This window comes from Ochlerotatus camptorhynchus, unplaced genomic scaffold (assembly GCF_037179485.1).
Source record: "Ochlerotatus camptorhynchus isolate MF236.1 unplaced genomic scaffold, CSIRO-AGI_Acam_v1.1 ptg000015l, whole genome shotgun sequence".
Lineage (NCBI taxonomy): Eukaryota > Metazoa > Arthropoda > Insecta > Diptera > Culicidae > Ochlerotatus > Ochlerotatus camptorhynchus.
This window is the reverse complement of record NW_027040507.1, coordinates 3,440,716-3,466,658: the sequence shown is the minus strand read 5'-3', so window position 1 is coordinate 3,466,658 and position 25,943 is coordinate 3,440,716. Positions and strand designations below refer to the sequence as shown.

At 36.6% G+C, this 25,943-nt stretch overlaps 1 protein-coding gene across 1 annotated transcript in view; it reads right to left on the bottom strand.

Moving 5' to 3' along the window:
* Positions 1–12,690: 12,690 nt before the first annotated feature.
* Bsg (immunoglobulin domain-containing protein Bsg) overlaps positions 12,691–25,943 on the bottom strand; it is a 130,712-nt gene continuing 117,459 nt past the window's right edge. The window contains exons 7-9 of the mRNA XM_065223075.1: positions 14,359–14,550; positions 14,156–14,291; positions 12,691–13,449 (exon numbers count right to left, since the gene is read on the bottom strand). Of these exons, the coding sequence (XP_065079147.1) occupies positions 13,395–13,449; positions 14,156–14,291; positions 14,359–14,550 (383 nt within the window). The 3' untranslated portion in view covers positions 12,691–13,394. The remainder of the gene's footprint in view (positions 13,450–14,155; positions 14,292–14,358; positions 14,551–25,943) is intronic.

Here is a 25,943-nt window from a genome sequence, read left to right as displayed (position 1 = left end):
AGCAAGCTATATTGAAAATGTGTGGTGGAAAATGGAAAAAGGAAATTTGCACCACTCAGAAGATTGGAGAAGCAATTTTTATTGAACATTAACTTGCATCGTTCTGGTCAATTGAAATTTTCAGGTGCAAAATTTTCTGGTGGCAAGTATGTATTGAAAATTTCTGGTGTACGATTTGCATCAATCTGTTGCATGGAGAGGTAAGCTGAATTGAAAATTCCTGATGTAAAAATTGCACAGTTCTGGTGAATGGAGGGGCAAGCTTTATTGAACATCTCTGGCAGAAAAACTACAACGTTTTGATGAATGGACGGACAACTTAAACTTGACTTCCGAGAAGAACCTCAAGGGTATTGAATTCTGAGGACAGTTCTAAAAGAAAAGATTTCTGGGGACGATTCCATGAAAATTCTGGGAATAATTTATAGTTAGTCCTTTAGATAGTTCCAAGATAATTTCGAAAAGAATACCGAGAGAATCAAATTTTGAATGAAATGCCAAAGGGATGTTGAGAAAAATTTCAAGGGAATTCCGAGGATGATTTCAAGCTCATTCTGGGAAGAATATTTGGAGAACGCAGAGGAAATTCTTCTGAAGCTTTAGAGAAATTTCAGTTCCAATGTGTTCTGAGAAAAAAAAAAAAGTTCCAAAATATTCCGATAAGAACCTCAAGGATATTGAATTCTCATGACAGTTCCAAAATATTTGTTGGATGAATTCAAAGAAAATTCTGCGAATAATTTCTGTTGCAATGGTGATCAAAATTATCACCGATAGCGTGCAAAAAGCGCTTTCCCTAACACAGATTTCAAAATTGAATTCCATCCGGTCTCGCCGAACGGTGCTTATTCGATCACCATTTATGGTGGTGGCGTTGAACGTTGTTCCCCAATACACAACGAAAGGCTGCCCACAAGAGCGTCCCTTCACTGAAGAAGGAGGAAGGAGCCACACTACTACTGATCGGATTCAGAAGCTCTTCGTGTGTCGCTGTGGGCCATCTATACCAAGCGCGTCACCCTCGTTCCAAACAACATACAGTTCACCAGCCTCATCTGTGTTGAACACCGTAATAGCTCAGCTTTACTTTAACAAGTTTGTTAAAGAGTATTTTCATCAATCGGATGTCAGTTCCCATAAGTTTTACTCTAACATACCATGTATTTTTAAGGCAGAATTGGGGGTGCAATTTATAAAAAAACCAAAATTAGTCGCGGCATGAAAGTGGTCTGATTTTGATCCAGAGATGATGGATTTTTCATTCTTATCGCGTATTATCAAAAGGAAAAAATAAAATTAAGATTTTATCAACTTTCAAAAGGTCACTGTTGCTATGATGATTAAAAATATCATAGGTTGCCAGCGAAAAGCGCCTTCCCTAACACAGATTTCATAATCGAATTCCATCCGCTCTCGTCGAACGGTGGTTATTCAATCACTGCGTGTGGTGAGTGGTGGTGTCCGGTCGTTATCATCAGCAACAGTACGAAGCTAGGCATTCCAAAAATGCTCAGCATAACAGCTTATGGTGATTTAATTGAACTGTAAGTGTGTCCTGTTGAACTTCAAAATGTTCGTACAAAAAACCCAAAAAGAACGAATCTTAAATATTTCCGGAGTGATTTGAGATTTGGGCGTTATTGTATTTGTAAACAAACACGTCAATCGCCGATTTCTCGCGAATAAAAGCTTAATTTTGAAAACTAATAACACTATGAGTTAGAGGTATGATTCCTCTATCATTTGATTATAAGATAATAAGATAATAAGATTATAAGATTGAGCTTTTATTCACGAGAAATCGGCGATTAACCTGTTTGTTTACAAATACAATTACGCCCAAATCTCAAATCACTCTGGATTTTCCGGATTCAAATTTATGCCTTTTTATTTTTGCATCATTTATTTGGGCCAACCCTGTAGAAGTAATCCGACTTACAAAAGAGAAAATTGATGATGAGAATCGATCATCGCAGTTAGACCTTTATGATGCTGAACGCTAGAAATTATCTATTGAATTTGGACTTCTCTCAGCATTGCCAGATATTTTGAGATTTTATACCGATTTAACCAATTTTTTTTAATTAATCAAAATTATTATTTCTTTGTGAGAGCCTTGTATGATTTTGAATACCTCATATTTTCTGAGCCTTCAAAATTCTAAGCAATCATCTCTAAAGATCCCTTATGCTTGATACTCTTTCGACTAATGTTTGTATTTCCTCAACGTTGTTGGCTACCCATCAATCGAGAAATAGTCGATGGTTCTTTCCGGTAATTCCTAGGGAATCGAGAAATATTTTTTAAACATTATTTAACTTCCGGAAGTTTTTATTCATTTTTAAATTTCCTGAAGTTTCATCCAACTTTCCCTGGAATTTTCTTCCACCTTACCTTGGAAGCTTCTTCAGCCTTCGCTCGAATGATTATTTCATCTTCTCCAGCCAGTGTTTTCAATTTTTCCGGAACTTCAAGGATGCCATCAGATTTTCATTATGGATCCACACTGGCTGCAGAAACATTTAAGAAGTTCTGAAGCTTCAGGACTTTTGTGTAAGTTTCGATAAATTAAAGACAGTTTCATTAATTTCTGTTAAAATTCGAAAACCCGGAAATTTCAGAAAAGTCCAGCGAACTCCAGTGAACTTAAGGAAACATCATAAATATTTTGGAAACTTCACAAGTCCAAAGAACTTCTGGGAAATTTAATGGTTTTCAGGAACTTTAGGACAGATCAATAAATTTCAATGAAATTGCTGAAATCATAAAGGAGTTCTGAGAAACTCAGGCAATTTCCGAAAACTTCAGCAATATCCTGAGGATCTCATGCAAATTTAGGAAACGTAAGGGAAGTTACATGCACCTTAGAACATTGTGAGAAAATTTTATGGGAAGTTCTAGGCTTTTTAATGGACTGCCATTTAAATTAATAACTTTTTTAAATTAAAAAAATCGGTAAGATCAGAGAACTTCAATGCTGATGCTACAATAAATTCAAGAAAATTGTGAGAGTACTTAAGAGATTTCATAATCTTCAAGAAAGTTCAGAGACCTTCAAAGCTGATTAGAGATATTTCGGTAATCTTATTATAATCAGGGAAGTTCCGAGCGCTTTGAGGATGACCAGAGAACTCCAAAACAGCCCTTAATTTCAGGAAAATTACAAGAACTTTTAAGGAATTTCGAGAAATTATGGAATATTCCTAAGTGCATTTCAGGAATGTTCCGTAAACTTCAGGGATGTTTTATGAATATCAGGAAAATTTTCTGGATCATTAGAACATCCCCAGAAATCTCTTTCTTCCGGAATTATGTCCTTGTTTCTTTCGACTGTTCCGTAAGCCCTCTGGTTTCCGACTTTCTTCAGATGTTTCCTTCAATCTACCTTAGGAAGTTTCTGCCAGCGTCTCCAGGAAGTTCAATTAATTCTCCCAGAAATTTCTTTTGTCTTCTTCTGGAAGTTTGACCATAAGTCAAAGGTTTTTTTGTTCGACTTCTATTGGAAGATTTTTCCGAGCTTCTTCTGGCTTTCCCTGGAAACATCAGGAAATTTACTTCCGGCTTCCGAAACTTTTCTGGTTTCCTTTGTATGTGACATCCGTTTTTTTTTTCGATAGTTTATTAAAATTTTCGCCACAAGTTTCTCAATTCGTGTCTTGGAAGTTTCCCGGATGTTTTTCCAGCTTATCTCGAACTTCATCCAGGAGAGCTTCTTTCGTCTTTCTCTAGATGTTTTCAGTTCCATTCAGAAGCTAATTCAAACATTCCCCGGAGTTTTCTTCCGGAATTTTCCGATCATAGTTCAAAAGCTAAAATTTGGCTTTGATTGATGGCTTTCTCAGTCTTAAAACACTGCAACGACTACGATGTAATCTGCTCGACATTTCGGCCATGGGTTGTGGCCTTTTTCAAGTGAAAATATTGTTAGTCGTTATTGTCAATAGTTTAGTCGTTATTGTGGCTGATTTTCCATATTTTGGTTTCATTTAATGATATTTAATTGAAAGAAAGAAAAAAACAATACTTGGTCACAATTTTGATCACGACTTGAGGACAACGATAATTTTAAAAATTAAATTAAAAAAATAAAGAGAGTTTTAAGACTGAGAAAGCCGTCAAACAAAACTATTCATCTCAAATCCCTAAAATATAAAATTAAATAAATAGTAAATATCGATAAATACCGATTTTTTTTTAATACCTCTGATAACGATAAACTTTAAAACAATCTGGCAACGCTGCACACACTGTTACAGCGTTACAGGTTGTGCTGGAGTCAGCTTCTGAAATTCTCACATCTTAGATAGTTACTAAGAGCTTTGAGAGCTTGATTGAAGAACATTAGTAATCGACGTTATCGGCTACGTTTATTTTTGGCATTTGCAAAATATTCCATTTGTATCCTATGTGCCACATGAAGTGATTTTAAACACACGTCATTCTGTGGAGTGCGAAATGATTGTGAAAACTTGCGAAATGATTAGGGTAAACGCTCCTATAGTTGCGGTACGTTAGAAGCGTTAGGTTCCTATAGTTGTGTATGGAGACTCCGTACACAACTATAGGAACCTAACGCTTCTAACGTACCGCAACTATAGGAGCGTTTCCCCTATGAAAAGTAAATGGGAGAAATTTATTTGTACTGGCAATAATTTTCTACTGGTAGCTACTAGAGTCGGTGTATAAAGAGTTACGCCAAGAGTGAAGCCAAGTCTACCTATTGAACTGTTAAACCGGCTACCTATGTGCAAAGTAAGCAAACATTACGGTGCTATGAAAGGCCCACGAAAGGTATTGCAATAAAATAAAAAAATATAATCGAAGAAATGATCATCAACACGCAGTGAGCATTAAATTGTCATGGGGTACGTTTGGTAATGATCAGTAATGAGAATTTCTACTATTTTTTGATAAGATAATTTGACAAAATCAATGATATAATGATTGACTACAACCGCTATTTTTTTCTCGCTAGAAATCATTTGAAGTTGATGTAGAAGTCCTCTGTTGCCAAGTGAAAAGAAAGGGAATGTTTCGAAAACCGTGTTGCGAGTTCAATTGTTTTTCTCTTGGCGTGACTCATTATACACCGACTCTAGTAGCTACCTACGAACTGACGTCTTCCTCAATTAACGACAGAGACGATCATTCTTGCACGACCTTCTACCTGTGATTTCAATAAAATGAGTCAACGAATTGCAGATCTTTTACGCTTAGCAGAGCTTCTTGATGATTTTTTTTAAATATTGCTCCGTGGTAAATGTAGTTCAAGCGGTAGCAAACAACATTGCAAACTGCTCGAATGATGCGATTGATCTCTTTACCTGCCATGATCAGGGTTGTCAAATGAAACAATTCTAGATAGAGCTGGAATTAAGGCGTAACAGCTTTTGTAAACAATTACTTCTCTCGATGATTTCTCGGAAGTCATGGCTCTCCTTGGCAAGTCGACATCACCATCGAGCAGAGGAAGACTTCTTCTACCCGATGGATATGTTATTTTGTGTAGGCATTAGACTGATGCAAAATTTGACTTTTTCGCTCCACAATACTTAAACGATTCCAAATCGAATCCTGACTAACCCCTCAAAATTTGAACCCCTTTGGTGAGAAACTGAGATGGCACAAACCATTTGAAGTTTGTATGGGAATTACTATGGTAAAACCAAGATTTTTGTTCATGTCCATCTAATAATTCACCATATCGGTCTGCTTCAAAAGCTTTCAACTGTTCTTGTAAGAAATTTTCCCAGCTACAACTTTGCCCAAGACTACTTTTTGATTAAATGCAAGGATCGAAAGTTATCAATGGTTCAATGCGCTGATGTCTTATGATCATGCTCAATCAACTGCTCAGCAGGCAACATTGGTGTTTCTGGGGCGTTGAATAGGACACAAAAATCATGACTACTATGTCACACTGCAAAATACAGTGTTGCCTACAGGGCAGCTGCTTGATCATGTCATAAGTTTACCAATCTCTTAAATAATTAATAACTTTTTCCTGTCTCGTTTTTCATAGAAACGATCTTCAGCAAAGTTGTAGCTGAGAAAATTTTCTTTAATAATGGCTATCGAACTGTTTCGCAGCTTAATATGGGAAAAGGCTAGAAGGCAATGAACAAAAAGTTGAGATTTCCCATAGTAATTTACATGTAAACTTCAAATGGCATGTGCGAAGTCTGTTTCTAACCAAATGAGTTGTAACTTTGGGAGGCTAATCAGGACCCGATTTGAAACCATTTAAGCACTGTGGAGCGAAAAAGTCAAATTTTGCATCAGTCTAATAGGCATGCATTGAATTCCGAAAAATCAACAAGAGAAGTCATGGTTTACAAAGGCTGTTACGCCCTAATTCCAGCTCTATCTAGAATTGAGCACTCATTTTTTGTTTGAAGGAGGATGATGTTTCAAAACTTCATGGACTCAGGAATTTAGCTGAACCCCCGACGATAATTTGTCAAGCAATTTACGAAGCTGTAAAATACCATATCATTCGAAAACGAAGGTCGGTGATTGTAAATACAATATAAGGCCGTTCGCAATACTAAATAAGTTACAAAATTAGTTCAAACTACACGACTGATCTAAAATTTGAAGCTGCCAAAAATGAAACTGCAACACGATCAGCGCAACGCATAGTTTTCATCCCTACAGATGTGTGCGTGTGCAAATTTTGGTTTGCTTCGGTGATTCGCAATCCAGTATCAGGTACCGAGTTCGAACCACGAGAAGAGGTCCCGGACGACTGTCGAAAAATGTAAAGAAAATATGATTATTTATGGAGGTCGCTGATCACCTGATGGTCTTTGAAACAATTTTTGGGTAAAAACCCGGTATCGTGGGTGAATATCTGAGAGACGTGACTTTAATTAGCGGACAGTTGAATATCTTCAGAATTATACTAAATCAACCTGAAGATATTTTTTTTCCGTGTTGGGTGTATTCATCACTGCGACCATTACTTTGATCTATTGTGATATTCCCTGTTTTTATATTGCTTTATCAGTTATGTCGTATCACTATTTTGTGAAGCGACCGACATAGACTGACCAAAAGCATTTTCTCAGCCAGGTATTACATTTCGAATGAAATGTACTACTTTACTGGGACCTGCATTCCAAATATCAAAGGGTTATGCCAGCCCTTTATCCAGAAAAATACGCCTTTTATTGAAGATTGCTGCACAAGAGCATAGCAGGTGTTCAGAGTCTTCCTTTTCTATACCACAGAATCGACACATATCCTCTTGAAGTTTTCCTATTAGCTTCAAATGATATTTACATGGACAATGTCCTGTTATCAAACCAGTATAGACACTGAGATCTTTCTTTGATAATTCAAGAATTTTGCTAGTCATTGAAATGTTCGGAATTATGAACCGTTTCGACTGCCTATAGCAATGGAAGTGTTGTTACAATTGGTCTCCACTTTCATTTTTTTCCATTTCTTGATCTTCATTTTAAGAGAACAAGTAGAAACTCTACAGAATGGTTCTGGTCCTATGAATTTACTTGGTTTTGACAGGCCAATTTCTGAAGTGACATTGCACATTCCCATACGAGTTTGGAATTGCATGTTGCTGATTTTAAAGCATTTAATGCTGCTTGACTATCAGACATAATGCAGATATTCGAATGTTTATAATTCCTGCGCAAGCATATTACAGAGCATTCAAGAATTGCTTGAATTTCTGCTTGGAACACGGTTGGCCGGTAACCCATGGATATTGAGATATCAATCCCTGGACCAGTTACCCCTGCTCCCACACGGTTGTTCAATCTTGAACCGTCTGTATAAAAAAACAGTTGAACCTGGACGGATGTTTGGTCCCCCACTTTCCCAAACATTACGATCAAATTCTGCTGCATTGTATAAACGATCGAAATTATATTTTTTCTCCATCCAGTCTTCATTTTTTAATACAAGAGAATCAATATCAAACATTTTTTAAATGCTAAGGTGTCCTGTAAGATCACCTTCAAGGAAGTACTTTGTTCGTTGAATCCTTAAAGCGCTCCTTTCAGCTTCTAATTGGATAAATTGATGCAACGGAATCAGATAAAGTAGAGCATCTAGTGAAATACTCGGTGTGCTGTTCAATGCACCAGTTATTGAGAGAGTAGCTAGTCTTTGCAGTCTCCCCAGCTTCTTCTGAGCCGATTTTTCATTAGTTTTCGGCCACCAAACTAATGATGCGTAGGATATTCTGGGTCTTACAATCGTCAAATAAATCCAGTGGATCATTTTTGGTTTTAGGCCCCATTTCCTACCAAATGTTTTTTTACTTATCCAAAGAGCATTTATTGCCTTATTGACAACCTGCTCTATATGTGAATTCCAGTTAAGTTTACTGTCAAGAATGACTCCCAGATACTTGACTGTTCGTGAAAGTTCTAAAGAGGTTTCTTTCAATTTTAAGTTATTTATAGAAAATTTCCTTTTCCGTGTGAACGGTACAATAGTGGTCTTAGAAGGGTATATATTCAACCCTTCTTTAGCGCACCACGACGAAACATAGTTTAAAGCAGTTTGCATTCTATTTGAAATGATATTATCAAATTTTCCTCGTACTATTATGACTATGTCATCAGCAAAGCCAATTATCTCGAAGCCCTTTGCTTCTAAGTTTTTGAGAAGTTCGTCAACAATTAAAGACCATAAAAGAGGTGAAAGCACACCTCCTTGAGGACACCCTTTTACAGCTCTAACTGTTATGGATGAGCTTCCAAGATTTGCTGAGATTTCTCTTTTAGAAAGCATCTCATTAATCCACTTAACGATGCTTTTGTCGAATCCACGCTTCAACATATTGTTTTTCATGGAGTTATAAGATGCATTATCAAATGCTCCTTCAATATCAATGAATGCTGCTAGTGACATTTCTTTTGATTCAAAAGATTTTTCTTGTTTTGTAACAAGCGTGTGAAGAGCTGTTACTGTTGATTTACCAGCTTGATATGCAAGCTGATATTTACTCAAAGGAATTGTAATCAAGTACGTTGATTTTATATGCTGATCTATTAACCTGAAGATATGATAACATCCTGAGCAGTTCTTGGAGCTCTCTGATCACCTGAAGGCCTTTGGAATATTTTCTGACCAGCCTGGTATCATGAGATAATATCTGGGAGATGTGATTTGAATTGTTGGATAGTTTGAGTTCTTCATCAGAATAGTACTTGACCAACCTGAAGTCTTGAAAAGGTATCCAGGGGATTTTATAGACATCGTAAAACACATGGAATAATTTCTGAGCTGCCTGGTATCATATGAGAGGATATCTGCCGAGTTGATTAAGATTGTTGGATAGTTGGATAGTAAGTCTTGAAAAGAGAAGGGGATTTTAGAACACCTGAAGATCATGGGAATAATTTCTGAGCTGCCTGGTGTCATGTGAGAGAATATCTCCTTGAAGTAAAATACGCTTTCTGTGAAGATCCATGGACTTTCATGAAGATCTATAATATACTATGAAATTCGCAGAATTACTATGATGTTCCTGGATCTTTGATGCAATACCTCTCACTTCTTTGCAATTTCCTGAACTTCAATGATACTCCCTGAAACTTTAAAAAAATACAATTTCCATGTTACTGTTCTTTATGAAGTTGTCAGATTTTTTTTGAAGCCCTTCGTGTTTTTATAAAGTTCTCTGGCCTTCTATGAAATATCCTAAAATTTCTCAGAAATTCTCAAAATTTCTGTAAAATTCCCAAATTTCTATTCAATCTTCTAAGCTTCTATGAAGTTTTCTAAACATCCATAAATGCACCCGACGAAATTTGAAACAGAGTTCCATTCGTATTTTAAGGCCGTTCGCAATGCTGTTGTGTTTAATATAGGCTGTTTCAATTTGAAACTATAACAGAAACGCACCACTTGCTTTGCAGGGTTGCAGTTTCATTATTCTAGTACTAGTTTGAACCATATTTGCAACAGCTCGACTATTCTGTTTTATTTATTAGTGGAGTTGGAACACGAATGGAACTCTGTTCCAAATTGCAATGGATGTATTTGTGGAGCTTCTAATCTGACATATGGCAGACGGCCAGAGGAAAACGAGGTGACGAAAAGAAATCTCATTCTGTTATTGTTCGGAGTCGATAAATTGATCGAGCAAATAATTTTGCTTTACATCATAGCCATTTTAAAAAAACTAGATGACTCCTTATTTTTTCCAAAGATCTAGATGTGATTAAAGATCTACAAAACCTTTTTTTTTCATTGATTTGTTTTCCGAATGCTACCGACGCCAGGGAGGCAGCTCCCACATCTGGATCCTACCACCTATCGACCCATCAAACTCATGATTGGTTCATCAGATATTCTGAAGAAATCTTCATTTAACCCTCAGAATATTTTTTCATACCTTAATTTTGAATAGGTATTCTGAAGGTATCCAACAATTCAAATTGTGTCTCTCAGATGTTCTCTTATGATACCACGTGGCTCAGAAACTATACCAAAGACCTTCAGGTGATCAGATCTGACCAGATCAGCTCTCCAAAACATTCTTTGGTTATTTTTTTTCAATTCTACTGGATGATCAACTATTATTGTGAAGATCTTTAACTGTCCAACATTCAAATAACGTCTCTCAGAGATTCTCTCTTGATAAAAGGAGTCTCAGAAATTATTCGAAAAGCTTTCGGGTGCTCATAGGTTTCAAAAACTTTTTATGATATTTTCTCAATACATCAGAATAATCAAATATCAGAGATTCTCTTGGTGTCACAGAAATTATTCTAAAGCCTTCAGGTGCTCGTAGGTCTCCAAACACATCACTTGATATTTTTTCCAAAACTTCCCGGGTGATAGACCACCCTGCATGTTTCGACAACAGAATCGTCCTGGACCGTTTCTCGTAGTTCCTGGATTACGTTGGTGTAATTATCTTGTTCAAGAAAACTTTCTTGAATCAGGATCAGCTTCTCCGTTCGTGCTAAAATCACCGAAGCAAACAAACTTTGCACACGCACACATCTGTAGGGATGAATACCAAAAACCGTTTAAAACTGTGCGTTGCGCTGACCATGTTGCAGTTTCATTTTAACAGTTTTAAATTTGAAACAATTTTGAAACTCAGCATTGCGAACGGCCTAAACCCACTCAGAAATAACACTGAACGGTCGAGCAGTTGCAAATCTGATGCGAAATAGTGCTCGAATAATGAAACTGCAACTCAGCATTGCATTTTTGTTCTAGTTTCAAATAGAAACAGTCCATATAACATACAACAGCATTGCGAACGGCCTAAAGATGAGATTTTTTTTATGTGAATATGAATATATGGAAAAACTGGAACCACTGTTATTGCTGCCATTCGTATTGGCATGAGATGAATATTTTCAATCTGACTCTGCATGATCTGTTAGCATCGGCTTTCAAAATAAAAATTAAAATCCATATTGAACCACTCATAGCAAAGTGTGCAGTGTTGATCTCTGTTTTTGGGCGTACTCTTTCTGTTGGAAGGGAAGTGGGGTGTCAAACAACGGAACCATGCGGAAATAAAACAAAGCGATTCTCGCGTCCAACGGTCTTTTCTAAATTGTTCAAAAGTTTATTAGTAACGAAATTTTAACCATCTATTTATACATACTCATCGGATCATCGATTGGAAAAAGAAGTAGCTAGTGCTATCCTGCTATCCTAAACTTTTCTTTATAAGACTTGATGCATGCAGGATGAAGGGTGAGATTTACTGATTAGGACCGGGTCGGAAATCAAATTTGGTTAAGGTAGATTTTAAAAGTTTAAAATCACAATTTTGCAGCAATATCACATGCTGTTTTTAGGGAACTTTGTTCATTGATTCGGGTTTTAAGCTATGAAAGTAGTATCAGCCATTAATTACGTGGAAAATTCTACCATGCTTGATTTTCGACTAACCCGATTGCTAGGCAGGCCTGAACATACTCATTACAGCTTAAATACTGCTTTTCAAAATTATGAAAGTATGAGATATTATAATAATAATTTGTATAAGTATGATGCAAGGAAATTAGGTAAAACTTCGCTTCCAGAGTGTCACAATTAGCGATTAGCTATAACGAATAGTATTCTCTCATGACGAATACTTATTACAGCTACAATAACTGATTGTGACCCTCTGAAAGCAAAATTGACTGGTTTTATGCGTCTTACACAAACTTTACCTCCTCTTCTTGCACCTTACATATAAAAATTATTATTACAATATCTCATAGTTTCATAATTTCGAAAAGTAGCATTTTAGCTGTAATGAGTATGTTCAGGCCTGGCTAGGATATTATTACGGCAAGGTTGCAAAGACTCATTTCAGCTAAAACAATGTTTTTCTAAATTATGAAATAATTAGATGCCATGATCAAATTTTTAATTGGTAGGATACAAGAAGAGGTTGCAAAGAATGTGTTTGACATATTAAACCTGTTTATTTCACTTCATGAGAGTCACAGTCAGCGATTTTTCACAAACTCACTCACTCACTCACTCACTCACTCAGCGATCAGCAAATCGCTGATTGTGACTCATAGAAAGCAAAATTTACAGGTTTTATGTTTCCAACGCATACTTTGTAACCTCTTCTAGTAAGTTACAAGTAAAACATGCCATCATACCATCTTTTGGTTTTATTATTCCGAAAAACATTATTTTAGCTGAAATGAGTCTTTGCAACCTTGTATTACGGTCTAACCAGACTACAAATAAAAAGTATGAAACGCATGCAATCTTTTATTTAATGATGAACAACTATTGTTAAGGTTTAAATTTGATCGGTAATCCATCCTGTGTGCGGTAAGTCTATCGAGCGTATTGATGAACCCAACTTATTCGACTAATCGTGCAAGAGTTAACAAGTTTTGTTGTTGTTTTTTGACTATACAGAACCAAGATGGTACCTGAAGGCACACTTCTCATATGTATGTTACACAGTCTAGCTACGCTTTTTGGTTTTCATTCATCAGATTCTAGTAAAAAAAAACAGTAAACTTCTACAACAATCGGGTTTTTTTTATTATAAGGGTGTGATTCATCCCAGATGTTAAACTATTATTTACTAGGGTTGTTCAAATTATTAAATTTGGTCCACGCATCGCAATCGATTCCACATCAGCTGTCTGTTGCAGCGAATTGTATAATTTGAACCTACCTAGTATCTAAGGGGGTATTATCGTGCAACTATGAGTGAGATTGAAGTCCAATCAATGGAGGCGGCATATCTACGTATTGTGATTGATGGTTTTGATTTTTTTTTTTTCAGGCGTTAGTACAGGTTGATATGATTAATAATAAGATTAGTTTTAGAAAAAAAAAAACTCCTAGCGTTATAATCAAATGTGTCTTTGATTCGCACGAGTGAATTACTTTTTGGGAGGGGCATGAAGCCAAGGGGTGACCCCATCGTTTTAGGTCTTTCTTTGGCGTAGCTCGGAAGAGTTTCCGTTGTGACCATTCTTTTGTCTGAAAAGTGAGAAGTGAAGAGAAGAAAAATGCTCTCGGTGAGAAACGATTCTGGGTTGCAAATGAGGTGGTACACCGAATTTCAAGACACGAGCACTACACAAATCGGGTGTGTTAATTGTTTGTGGAAGCGTGCTCACAAGTTCACATGGTAGAAAGTAGTTAGTTGTAGGGTTATTCAAATTAGTTTGTTTAATTATGTAAATTTTAGAGCGGAGTATTGTGGTTCGTTTAAATGCACGAACATGCACATTAGTGATTCGTTTATTAGTGTTTGGTTTTCGTTCGGTTCGGGGTATGGCAACCCTGACTGGTGTTATAGCAGATACTGTTAGCGAACTATAATAAAATACACAGATAAGAGGAACAAATACAAGAGAGATCAATGCCCAAAACAGAGATTCTTACAGACCAGAGCGGTTTATAGCAAAACGATAAAACACTGCTGATTCGAGGCGACCTCTATAGCGTTTCTGTCGAACTGGCCACCAACCTTGACGGCAGCTGAGTGTTTTAATATGTGTTTGTGTCGTGAGGTATATGTATAATGGAATATAGTGATACGTAAATGCACACGAGAGAACGAAACATGAATATAGAGCGAGTTCTGAACGAAACTTTTAGCAGCATTGATGAAAGATCGGGTACAATCGATGGAAAACGAAAATAATCGGTTTTTGATCAACGATGAACATGTAATACTCACTGATCTGGACTCTGGTCGGTGTCACTTTCTTCGATCTCTGTCTTGTTGCGTCTTCTTTCGCATATTAAAATAATCACACATAATACAACAACTTCGACAATGATACCCACGAAAACGTAAAGCGCGGCGTATTTTCCTAAAAAAAAAGAGAGACCAACATTAACGATGAGCACGATGCAATATGGTCCACTCTGATATCGTACCTCTAATCCTAACGGTCATCGTGACTTGTGCCGGTTTACCCGTGATGTCTGTGGCATTGTTTCGAGCCTCGCAGGTGTAATCGTTATAGTCGTTGAGCGTGATGCTCTCGATGGTTAATCGGGCATTCTCGACGCCCTTGTCGTCCTCTTCCAGCAGGACCCGGTCTGTACTCGTACTGAAGGTGGTGTTGCCTGAAAGGGACGGATGATGGAACAGGTTTTATAGGGGTTTTTGCTAGTCAAATTTTGCTATTGATACATATTGCTGCCCGTGGATGACCTATGTTTGGTTTGCTGACAACATTGAATGGAAAAATGATAAACATACGTTAGCACGACACAATTGCACTATGGGAATTCAGGTGGCCAATAATCGAAAATTGACTTTCTCCTAATGCTGATTCGTGTTCATCCATCGGTAGTAGATTATCCAACGGGGAAACCCCAGAATATCAGTTCTCTAAACCATATACTTACAGAGATACAGGTGATATAGTCGAACAGTTGCCGATTTTTGTAAAAATCAATAATACACTCAATCTCACTTTTCTCTAAATTGAATACATCTTTTCCCATGTTTGAAGGTGTTTCTGAAAGCATCCAAATGACAAATGACAACATCGCATAATTGTGCGCTAGGGCTATTTTAGCTCTCGCCTTATATTTCAAAAAGACGTATTTGATCATTTTTAGTAAATCATTGCACGAAAACTGCTCACCAAATCGAAATGATGTCTGAGACAAAGTTGTACGAAACTTTTCAGAAAAGAGATACATAGGGTAGAGCGCTACTTCGTCGTAATCACCCAGTTTCGTTTTAACGATCGGAAAAGATCAAACATATCAATGATTTCACCGTGCACAAATCAATAATAGGTTTGTTCCGATGCGTTAGTTCATTAGCTACAACATAAATCCTACTAGAGCACATTGTATGAATATTAACGCCCATTGCTCTCAATGCAAAAGAAGGGCTCCTAGCGAATCCCCCTTTTCTACGTTTATCCGTAGGACGAAAAAAAAAATCGAATGGCGTTTAGATGCGTTATTGCGTTATTGCGGAATTGAAAGTCGTAAGACGAATTTAGAATCAAGAAGCAGTATTAGATTTTGAACAATGTATCAACAATTTGTGACTCTTTATCAAATCCAACGGCACCGTATGGAAAGGTGAATAAATTGAGAAGTCTTCTTTGACAGAAATATTCCATTTTTGTTCAAACCCGTTCAAAAAAGAGAGGTAAAGCGCGGGTTGTGCTTAGTAGGACGGGAATTAGAAAAAAACCCTACTAAAAAAAATCACAAACTGCCGGAGAAAAAAAAAACTGATAAATTTTCAATTATAAAAAAAAAGTACATTTAAACCTTTTTCAACTCTTATGTTAACTTGAAAGCTTATCAAAAATGTTATCTTTTCTGATATTGGACTCAATGGACACTTTAAAATGAACCAAAATCGTAGAAAATCAACTTTTAAAGGGTGTCCACAGTTAAATTGCATCACTTTCAAAAAGCTGTAACATTTTACCCTTGGGGTTAAATTTAATGAAATTTTGGGTGCGATGGCGTCAGAGTGTATTGTTTACACTGTGTGAGTTTTATTGAAAATTTTGCACACTCACCTCAACAACCAACATCTTTCGCACCGAGCCATCGGAGAGATGTTGGGAATCCAACAATCTACTGTTTCTCGTGTCATAAAACGTTTCCGAGAACGTTTAACTGTCGATCGGAAACAAGTGAGTGCAAGAAAAAGTGTTCCGTACTGCGTTGAAGATCACAAGCGAGTGGTTGCTGGCTACGCAATTGCGTTCGGGATGTCGCGAAAAAAAACTACATGTGACAAAAAGTTTCATGCAAAAAGCCAAGAAACGAACTACACTCATTCAAGGTTCAGAAAGCACCAAATCGCAATGAACGACAGAATAGGACAACTAGAACGCGGCTACGTAAGCTGTACACACAAATGTTGACAAAACCACACTGCGGTATCATGGATGATGAAACATACGTTAAAGCGGACTTCAAACAAATTCTGGAAAACTAGTTTGTGACTGCGAAAGGCAAGTTCGATATTTCAGAGTCATCGAAACAGCCAGTGTTGAAGTTCCCCAAGAAATTCATGATTTGTCAGTCGATTTGCTCGTGCAAAAACGGAGCAAACCTTTCGTAACAACTACAACCGTAAATACCCAAGTCTACATGAATGAGTACCTGAAGAAACGACTGCTTCCGTTTCTCGAATCACACAATGTTCCTACAATTTTGACGTAGGACTACGTCTATGATTTCTATATGGGGTTGGGGATACACTTTGTGAAAACCGAAAATGGAACATGTAACAAAATAATGAAAGATTTTGAACATTAATAACTCAGCTGCCCCTGGACCAATTTCAATTATTTTATCAGCAATCGATCAGAAATATTTCTACGCATCAATGCTTCTGACTGATGATTTTTTAACAAAAAAAAAACTATTGAAAAAGTGGTAATGTCAAACATTGTCCAATGTAAAAATAAAAAGCGATAATTTTATCTCTTTTTTCATGAAATAAACGTTCTTCCCAAACCCAGTCGTCATAATCGAGTACCACTTGGTTGCACATCATTCTGCTTTAACCTGAAAAGATATAAAAGAGAACTGCTGTCTAATCTCAACCCATTTTCGCTTCGGACGGCGTGGTGAGCAGGCAGCAGAAGCAGGAATAGCAGTCCACTCTTCTAACTAACAAGCAACAATGACTGGTCGTGACAAAGGAGGAAAAGGTCTTGGTAAAGAAGGCGCCAAGCGTCATCGCAAGGTTCTTCGTGATAACCGCCATCCATCGTCTGGTTCGCCGTGGCGGTGTCAAATGTATCTCCGGTCTGATCTACAAGGTGTGCTGAAGGTGGTCCTGGAAAATGAGATCCGTGATGCTGTCACCTACACTGAACACGCCAAGCGACAGACGCACTATGTACGGTTTCGGAGGTTAAATCATCACCAACTTTGGCAACAAAACAGCCCTTTTCAGGGCCAACGAGCTTATTACAGCAAAGAGTTGGAATATAATTTATCTGTGCCTGTTTGTCCATATTCAGAACCACACGCTCCCAACGACCACACAAACTGCTGTCCAGAGTTGTAATCTTGTAACCAAACTTAGAAGCAGGGGTGCAAGTGATTTTAATCAATTCTTTTCATCAACTTTCTCTTTTAAAAAAAAAATACTACAAATTTGGTACGCCTACAATTCAAAAACGGAAAGAAATAGAGTGAAATAAAGGTACGCTAACCAAGCTTATATATAGTATTACATTCTCTGAAAATTTCATGACAATCGGTTGAGAGACTTACAGAGCTGCAAGATCTTGACTACAGAATAGTTTGGAGAGCATTAAATATCTTATTGATACTATTCATGATGTTTATGTTGTCAAAAAGCTCACTTGAGCTTCACGGACACATTCCAATTTTCAAGATATTGATAAAGACTTCTTTGAGAGTGTATAACTTTAAGGTCGTAACCCGTAACTAGTTGCGAGAGCCAACGCCAAAGTCACGAGTTCCAATCTCATCACCGGATAAGTCACGAATGACACAAGAGTGTTCAAGTGACTGTAATCACAAAAACAAAAGAATATCTTTATGGAAGCCATTCGATGAATGTGCTTGTTGTCAAAACGCTCTCTTGATCTTCTTGGACTCATAAAGATCTTTAAGACATTGTTCAATACTTCAGACTTTCTTGAGCTTCATGGACTCATACAGATTTGCAGTATTGTGTTCAAGACTTTCATTGAGCCTGTAAAACTTCAAGATCTTAGCTCCAGAATAGTTTAGAGATTATAAAAAAAAAAAAAAAAATCATATTGATACCATTCCATGATGTGGATGTTGTCAAGAGGCTTACTTGAACTTCAATAACTCATACATATTTTGAGGACATTGTTCAAGACTTCATCGTGCCTGTAGAATTTCAAGGTCTTAACTCCACAATGGTTTGGAAAGCATTAAATATCTTATAGATACTATTCGATGATGTGCATATTATGGACTCATAACGAATTTCAGGACATTACTCAAGACTTCTTTGAGCCTGTAGAAGTTTAAGATCTCAACTCCAGAATGGTTTAGAAAGCATACCATCCAATGATGTGCATATTGTAGAAAGGCTCTCCTGAACTTCGTTTATGATTTATGATCTCTTATTGATACTAATCCATGTTGTCCGGAAGCTCTCTTAAGCTTCATGGACTTATACAGATTTTCAGGACATTAATCAAACCTTCATTGAGCCTGTAGAACTTGAATATTTCATCTATTTTGGAAAGCATTAAATATCTTATTTATACCACTCGATGATGTGCATAATGTCAAAAGGCCCTCTTGAGCTTTATGTACTTATATAGAATTTCATGACATTGATCAAGACAAGATATCAACTCCAAAATGGTTTGGAAACCAAAACATATCTTGTTGATACCATTCAATGATGTGCATATTGCCAGAAGGCTCTCTTGAACTTCATGGACTCATACAGATTTTCAGGACATTGTTCAAGACTATATTGAATCTCTAGAACTCCAAGATCTTAGCAGCAGAATAGTTTCGAGAGCATTAGATATCTTATTGATACAATTCTATGATACGCATGTTATCATGAAGCTTTACAAAGCTCGGATTAAAGGGTGTATTCGATAAAAATGGTGCAAACATATTTACACACCAAAATTAAACCGATTATCGGAATTTCTTGAAATTTTCAGGGAATGAAAAACATTTATTTTTGATATGGACTTTTTATGCTCCTGAATCATCGATATCACGGTTTCACTGAAAGAAACCAATATCTTAAAAATCAGGAACACTGTATCATTCACCGAATAAAAGCTAAGAGTCCCGTCTTTCATTTGAGACTATTTTCTAAATATTGTAGCCTAGAACTTCTAGAAATTAGTCGCGTAAATCCTATACCAAAAACTTCCAATTTGATCTTCTTTTCAGAAATTTGTGTGGAAAAAATTACCCCCGATAGAACATTTTGAATTAAATACCAAATGAAAGGGTAGACCTTCAGCTTTCATTGGGAGGGTATTTCAGCGATAGTAAAGACTGAGTAGACCTTCTCCGCGGGGAGACTGGATCCCTCGTTGGTTTCTCGAAATCATGAGCAGACTTTTTTCAGGTAAGTTTTTACAAAGTATCTTCAACAGGTGGAAACTAACGATTGCAAATTGGCTCACTACTTGACTAGCCTATTGGTCCCAAGCAAATCGATTAACGTACCCCATTCTAGTCGAAAGTCTAGTACTACACTATGTTTGTTTTGATTCGCTATGAAAGTTTGACAGACAAAATAAGGGGTTCGTGGTTTTTCCTATGGTGCGAGGGGTGCATCAATTAGCTTGGGACCAAAGATAGTACCAGAGCTGAGCCAAAAAGTTGAGCACGCTTCTTCGGGACCTTCTGGTCTTAGAGTTACCTCTATGGTATCATCTAGACGGAAGGTAATGTTATGCTTACATTTGTGTCAGATATGTTTAGAACAGTTTGTATATTTTTACTCCTTTTTCACAAGAAGATATTTTTAGCCAGCATGGAAATTAATAAAAAATCATAAAAATTTCAACAAAATTGAAATGAATTTTAACAGCTTGTTGGTGTAACTAAGTAAAATCAATGATAAGCATTGAATTGCCGATACATGATACACTTAAAAAAATACAATGATATTTGTAAAAAATCGATTGGCTGGAATTTAGATGCATTATAGAATTCACGCGGATTTAGGAATTACACGGCACGTATCCACCGCGTAAAAGATAGTAGGCTGTGCGTCCGTACGGCCGTGACGTTTGTTTTCTTTTCGTATTTGAAAATTTGGAAAAATTTAAAATAATTTATTTGTGATACCTTGCCTTGTAATTGGAGCACATTTTCCGCGATTCGAAATTCCAGTGATGACCTGTGTTATATTTATACTTGGGTGCTGATCCGGTCAACAACTACCATAGATGGACCTGGATTCGATTGCCCGATTCTGGGTCGTCACCAAAGCCGAGATTCAAGATGTTATTTTCACGAACAGCTTAATTCCTGGCGCAAATGGCCAATCATCAGCAACGGAAGGTCTTCCATTCGGAACTCCGCGAGTGCACGTACATCGACGGTCTGCAGGGCCTACAATATCCCCCAGCTTGTTCCTGGGGCCGCTGTCAAGCCACCAAACCCCCAACGTCCCATCGTTCAGTGCGATCATGTTGCTGAGGAAGGACTTTTAAGTGCCAGAGAGAAGCTTACAGCTGACAAACGTCAAATGAAAATCGGGAATTTGGTTAACATTGGAGGCATTTGGTGAGATCCTTCCATTACACTGTATTTTATATACCATTCATTACATTGCATATTACTGTTACATTCACTCATAACCTAGCTCGGAGCGTTTGGTACGGTATGTCCACGCATCCTTCCACCCCTGAAGATTAACGAAATGCATCGCTGTTTAGATATACCATGCCAGCGCCATATTTGATGCGTTCCTAATGATGACGCACTCGTCTATTTTGACAAGATATCTAGAGCACTGAAACTAATATTTGCAGAAGTAACAAACTAATATTTGAAGAAGATAACATTTCAAAAATATCTATTTAAAATAGTCGAACATTATGGAGTGCGTCGATTTAGGAACTGCTTCGAATATGGTGCCTCCACGGTTTATTTGAACTCGAATCCTTTCACATAATCATCTTTGCGGCAAAAGCAACGCAGTAGGCCTGGCCGTTTTGATGTTTGTGTCATATCTCAGATAATATGCTGCAAACATCAATGTTGACAAGAAAAATGATTAGGTCTTATCTAACCTAATGATTTTCCAGGATGTTTTCTCATACTCAGGGCTGATAGCAGTGTTAAGCAATAAAAATAGTGAATTAGTGACTAAAATCATTATAAAAAGTGACTAAAAAGTGACCAAAATCATTTTAAAAAGTTACCAAAATGTGACTAACATTATCAGAAAACTTTCAGAAATAGAATTATGCAAATTGATTTGTCAGTCACCCAAAAAAATGTAGGCATCGATTTTCTATCTGTACGAATTCGTCAAAAGTTTATATTGCAAGATCTTGCACAACTAGATTAAAAACTAACAACACTGTGTAACACGACGTCCAATAACAGAGATATTTTACCATATTTGAAATGATTATGGTCTCCTGAATTAAAGTCTAGAGTAAATCTATTCTCTAACACGTCACGCGTTTTAGATATGAACTATGATAATCTTTATGCGATCTGTGAACTTGCATCACGAAGGTGCTCCGCGTTTGCTTGGTTACCTAATAAGAAGACATTACCTAATTATTAGAACTATTTACGAAGTGAGGAATGAAACGTCGAGATAGCGTTTTAAAATATTAAATAACATAGTTACCCAGATCTAATTCTTGAATTACTAAAAAAACAGAATTCTTCTACAACAGGAGTTGCTATTCATGTGCCGAACATCTACTGTGCCGAACATCTACTGGACCGAACAAGGCTGAATAAGTCATTAGGTCGTCTTGGGACAGGTTTTTCCGAATGTTTCTACAATAAAGTACCATAGTTTCACTAACCTATGATCCTAATTTCACGCATTTTCCGAAAATACAACCCAAATGTATAATGGAAACATTTTAAATTGAGCTAGAAATTCTGATAGGTATTATTGACTAGTGTAAAGGAAAAAAATATGATTTAAAAAAATTTACAACATCTTTAGAGAACTATTTTAATTCACTCTGCAATGCTCATTACATTATTAAAAATTCTTGCTAGGAATTGCCTGAAGAATTCTCCTGAAAATTCACTTGGATTTCTCCTCAGCATTTACTTAATATTATGCTGAAATTCCCATGGAATTATCTTAGGAATATTTTTTTTTAGTTCTGCTAGGAAATCCCAAAAATTCTTCGAAATGCTGATAATGATGATGATGATGGTCCCATCTTTTACCCCTACAAAAGTTTGAGCTGGACGATTTATGTTTAAGATTATTAAATATGACATTTCAACCAGGTTAGCAAACAAAATCGATTACATCTCAAAACCAAACGCATTATTTTATTCTGCATGCGCTGTAATCTCGATATTTGTGGAGAGATGATTGATTTGTATAGCTGTATTTGACTGGCAATAGTTAAATCGTTTTTCAGTGGACATAGAATTCCATTCTTCTTGGCAATTTTCTTGATGAGATTGTCAATGTGAGAGTTGAACTTAAGTGTGTCATCAATAATCACGCCAAGATATTTAATCTCCCGAACGCGATGAAAAGTCTCATCATCAATAACAACAGAGACGTTCTCATTTACTCGATTCCGCGAAATTTCCATAAATTTAGTTTTACTTGTATTCAATTTCAACTGCTTATATTTCAACTATCTACTTAGAGAACGCAAATCTTCATTCAAGTGTAAAATGGCATCATATAAATCCTTAGCTGTATTGAATAACACAGTATCATCTGCGAAAAGATCAATATCGCAAAATCGTAAAACAAGTAATTAATATACATAATAAATAACAGGGGCCCTAATACACTTCCCTGGGGCACTCCAAGGTTATTCCCCACGGGACTGGAAGCAGAATCATTAAAAACAGTCCGCTGAGTTCTGTCAGACAATTAGCTTTCAAACCATTTATATGCAGTACTCGTAATTCCAAAGCGCTTGATTGATCTTAACAATAAGGGCCTAGAAATTGTTTCAAAAGCGCGTTTAAGATCCAAAAAAAAAAACAGCAACAATCGTATCTTAACACTCCAAGTTATTTTTCCACTTCGCTAATACCAAATTCAACGCGGTTTCACAAGAATGACCTTCCCGATATCCTGATTGTTCTGGTATCAACAAACTATTACTATTTAAATACTCCAACAGCTGGCCTTTAACAACAAGTTCTAAAACTTTCTCTAATGTGTGAAAAATGTTGATGGGACGAAACTCTTCGGCTTTAATCGTTCCAGCAACTTTTTGAATAGGGACCACTAAGGATTCCTTCCAAATTTGTGGCACATGTCTAGTTTATAATGATTCATTAATAAGGTCCAGCAAGATGTGGCCAATGACAATGCTGCTGGGATTCTCCTTTGAATTATCTGAACAAAATAAAACCAAAATATCCTTAGAATACTCTTCGAAATCCACTTGAAATTTAGCTCAGAATTTTCTAAGGATTTTCTAAGAAAGCCGTTGGAAGTATCCTTAAAATTCTAATTGAATATATGTTGGAATTACCGTTGAATTTTGCTCCTTTCCTTGGTATTCAACTCACAACTATGAAATTTTCACCTGAAAAATTACTGTCCGAAGTACCATGGTATTACATATCTCTAGAATCTATTCTAAAATCTGTTCAAAACTGCTTTGGTTAAAAGTTCTTTTAATAGTTCTTTAAAGTAACTGTATCCAAGGGACTTGAGATTTTTTAAAGAGAGGAAGAAGCACCTTTTTTTCTATTTGGCATCGAAGTTCACGAGTTTATCCAGGTGACATCGAATTTCCGGCATTTTCCAGTTATCCCGATTTTCCGGTCACACTGATTATTTAATTTTGCAGCTGAATCTGGACTCCTACAAGGTGCGAAATCTCAAATAAAAGTGTGCTTTGATGATGCATCGTCTTGGTTTCTTCTGCGTACTTTTTCGTAAGTTAGTTTAATGAACTTCCAACTAAGAACTAAGCATAGTGTAGCACTGTTACAATTTTAATTTATTTTTTAACAAATTTTACATTGCAATGCAAGCGGGAATGGCGAAAATAGTGACTTTAGTGACTTTTTGTCGAAAATAGGGACTTTTTAGTGACCACCTTTAAAAAAGTGACAAAGTCACTAAAAAGTGACCCGCTATCAGCCCTGCATACTGTACTGTATTAGATTAGATTAGGCACGTATCCACCGCGTAAAAAGCAACTACAGTATATAATATATTTGCAAATTATAAGATCTTTATTCTAAAAGAAATTAAATACTTAATAAAGATTTAAAAAGAAGCTTCTACAGAAGATTCTAAAATGTGCATTATTTGGATGCTTATTATAAACACTAGTCCGTCACTCCGCTTTGCAGTGACCGGAACCCGGACAATACCTCTACAAATAATGTTTTTATTTTTGTTATTATATGTTTTTCTTGAATTCCCACATATTAAATAACGTTATATCAAAATTAAGAGATTATTGGATAAGATTTAGAATCTTAACAACACTGAACGTTGCTAAGTTACCTGATTTTGATGATATGTATGTTCAAAAACCAAAATATTAAGGTTCACTTAAAATACCTGTGCATTCAATTTTGAACCAATAGGATCACAACAGGTTTCATTTTTGAAATGGAGTAAATAATTAATATTCTTTTGAAAATGAACTTGCCTAGCTTATATGTTTAGTGGCATTAAAAACCAATATTCTATTTGTAAATGCATACTGAACATCATACTGCAACCAGTGCGCAAAACAGTCAGGTTCATTGAGTCATTTTGATATGAATATGAACTGCCATGTGCCTCATCATTCACTGCCTCGTGAGAGTCTGAATGATTGAGAGGCAAACGAGTCACCGACAGCCGAGCACTCAGTCAGTAGCTTAGTCAACACGTTTATTCTGCCGTCATGGTACCCAATATTTGTTTTGAATGACTGAGCGTATATTTTCTATGGAAAAATGACTCAATTGACTACAGGCTGTGTGAGCGAAGGCAAGCGGTGTGAATGGCTTGTTCGTGAGTGACTGAATGTTTTTGTTGTCTCTTTCATTGCCTCGTCCTTTACCGTTTGGTACAAACGGTCTGCACAGAGCAATGGATTGAATCGAGATGGGAAATGACAGGTGGGAAGGAACTCACAGTCTCCCAGTGTTGGTGAGTTCTTAGCCGTTAATGTTCACGAAAAGTTCACTATTTTGCCATACAGAAATTCAAAACAAAAAATTTTATCTGTGGATTTGGACAGTTTTTGACCTGTTTCATACGACCGGAATGTGTATGCTGGTCACAAATTGATTTCCTACGCAATTAATCAATCTTTGATGTGAATTTCGCTAATAAACAGGAGAAGCATTTCTTATAGCAAACTTGCCATAACAAAATGGGCATGGTTCATTTTAGTAAACAAACTAACACTTCTTCCGACTGTGTCACCTCTCTTACTCGCCTAGGGATTGAATAGTGCAGTGTTTTCACACTCAGCCTAGGCAGTCAATGATTTTACGCTCGGACTGCAACAGCTCGGAAAGTTCAAATGCTATAAATTGTATGGAAAATCATCTCTATTTTTCGAGTCTATGGATCTCAGTTTGCCCCTCGTTGCCCACAGGGGCTAAAACGTCAAATTTTTAAACTTTCGGTACCTAAGCTATTCAGTCTAAAATTAGATATTGCTCCCATTTCATTGTTTCTAAACCGATTTTAATGAAACAGCTTACAATATTTCGGAAATTGATTCTTGTTAAAGATTTGTTTAAGTGGTTAAGCCACTGTAGCGGGTTCAAAAAATTGATTTTTTGGTCCTAAATGACAGTTTAGAGTCTAAAGAATACGGGACAATTGGTTGCAC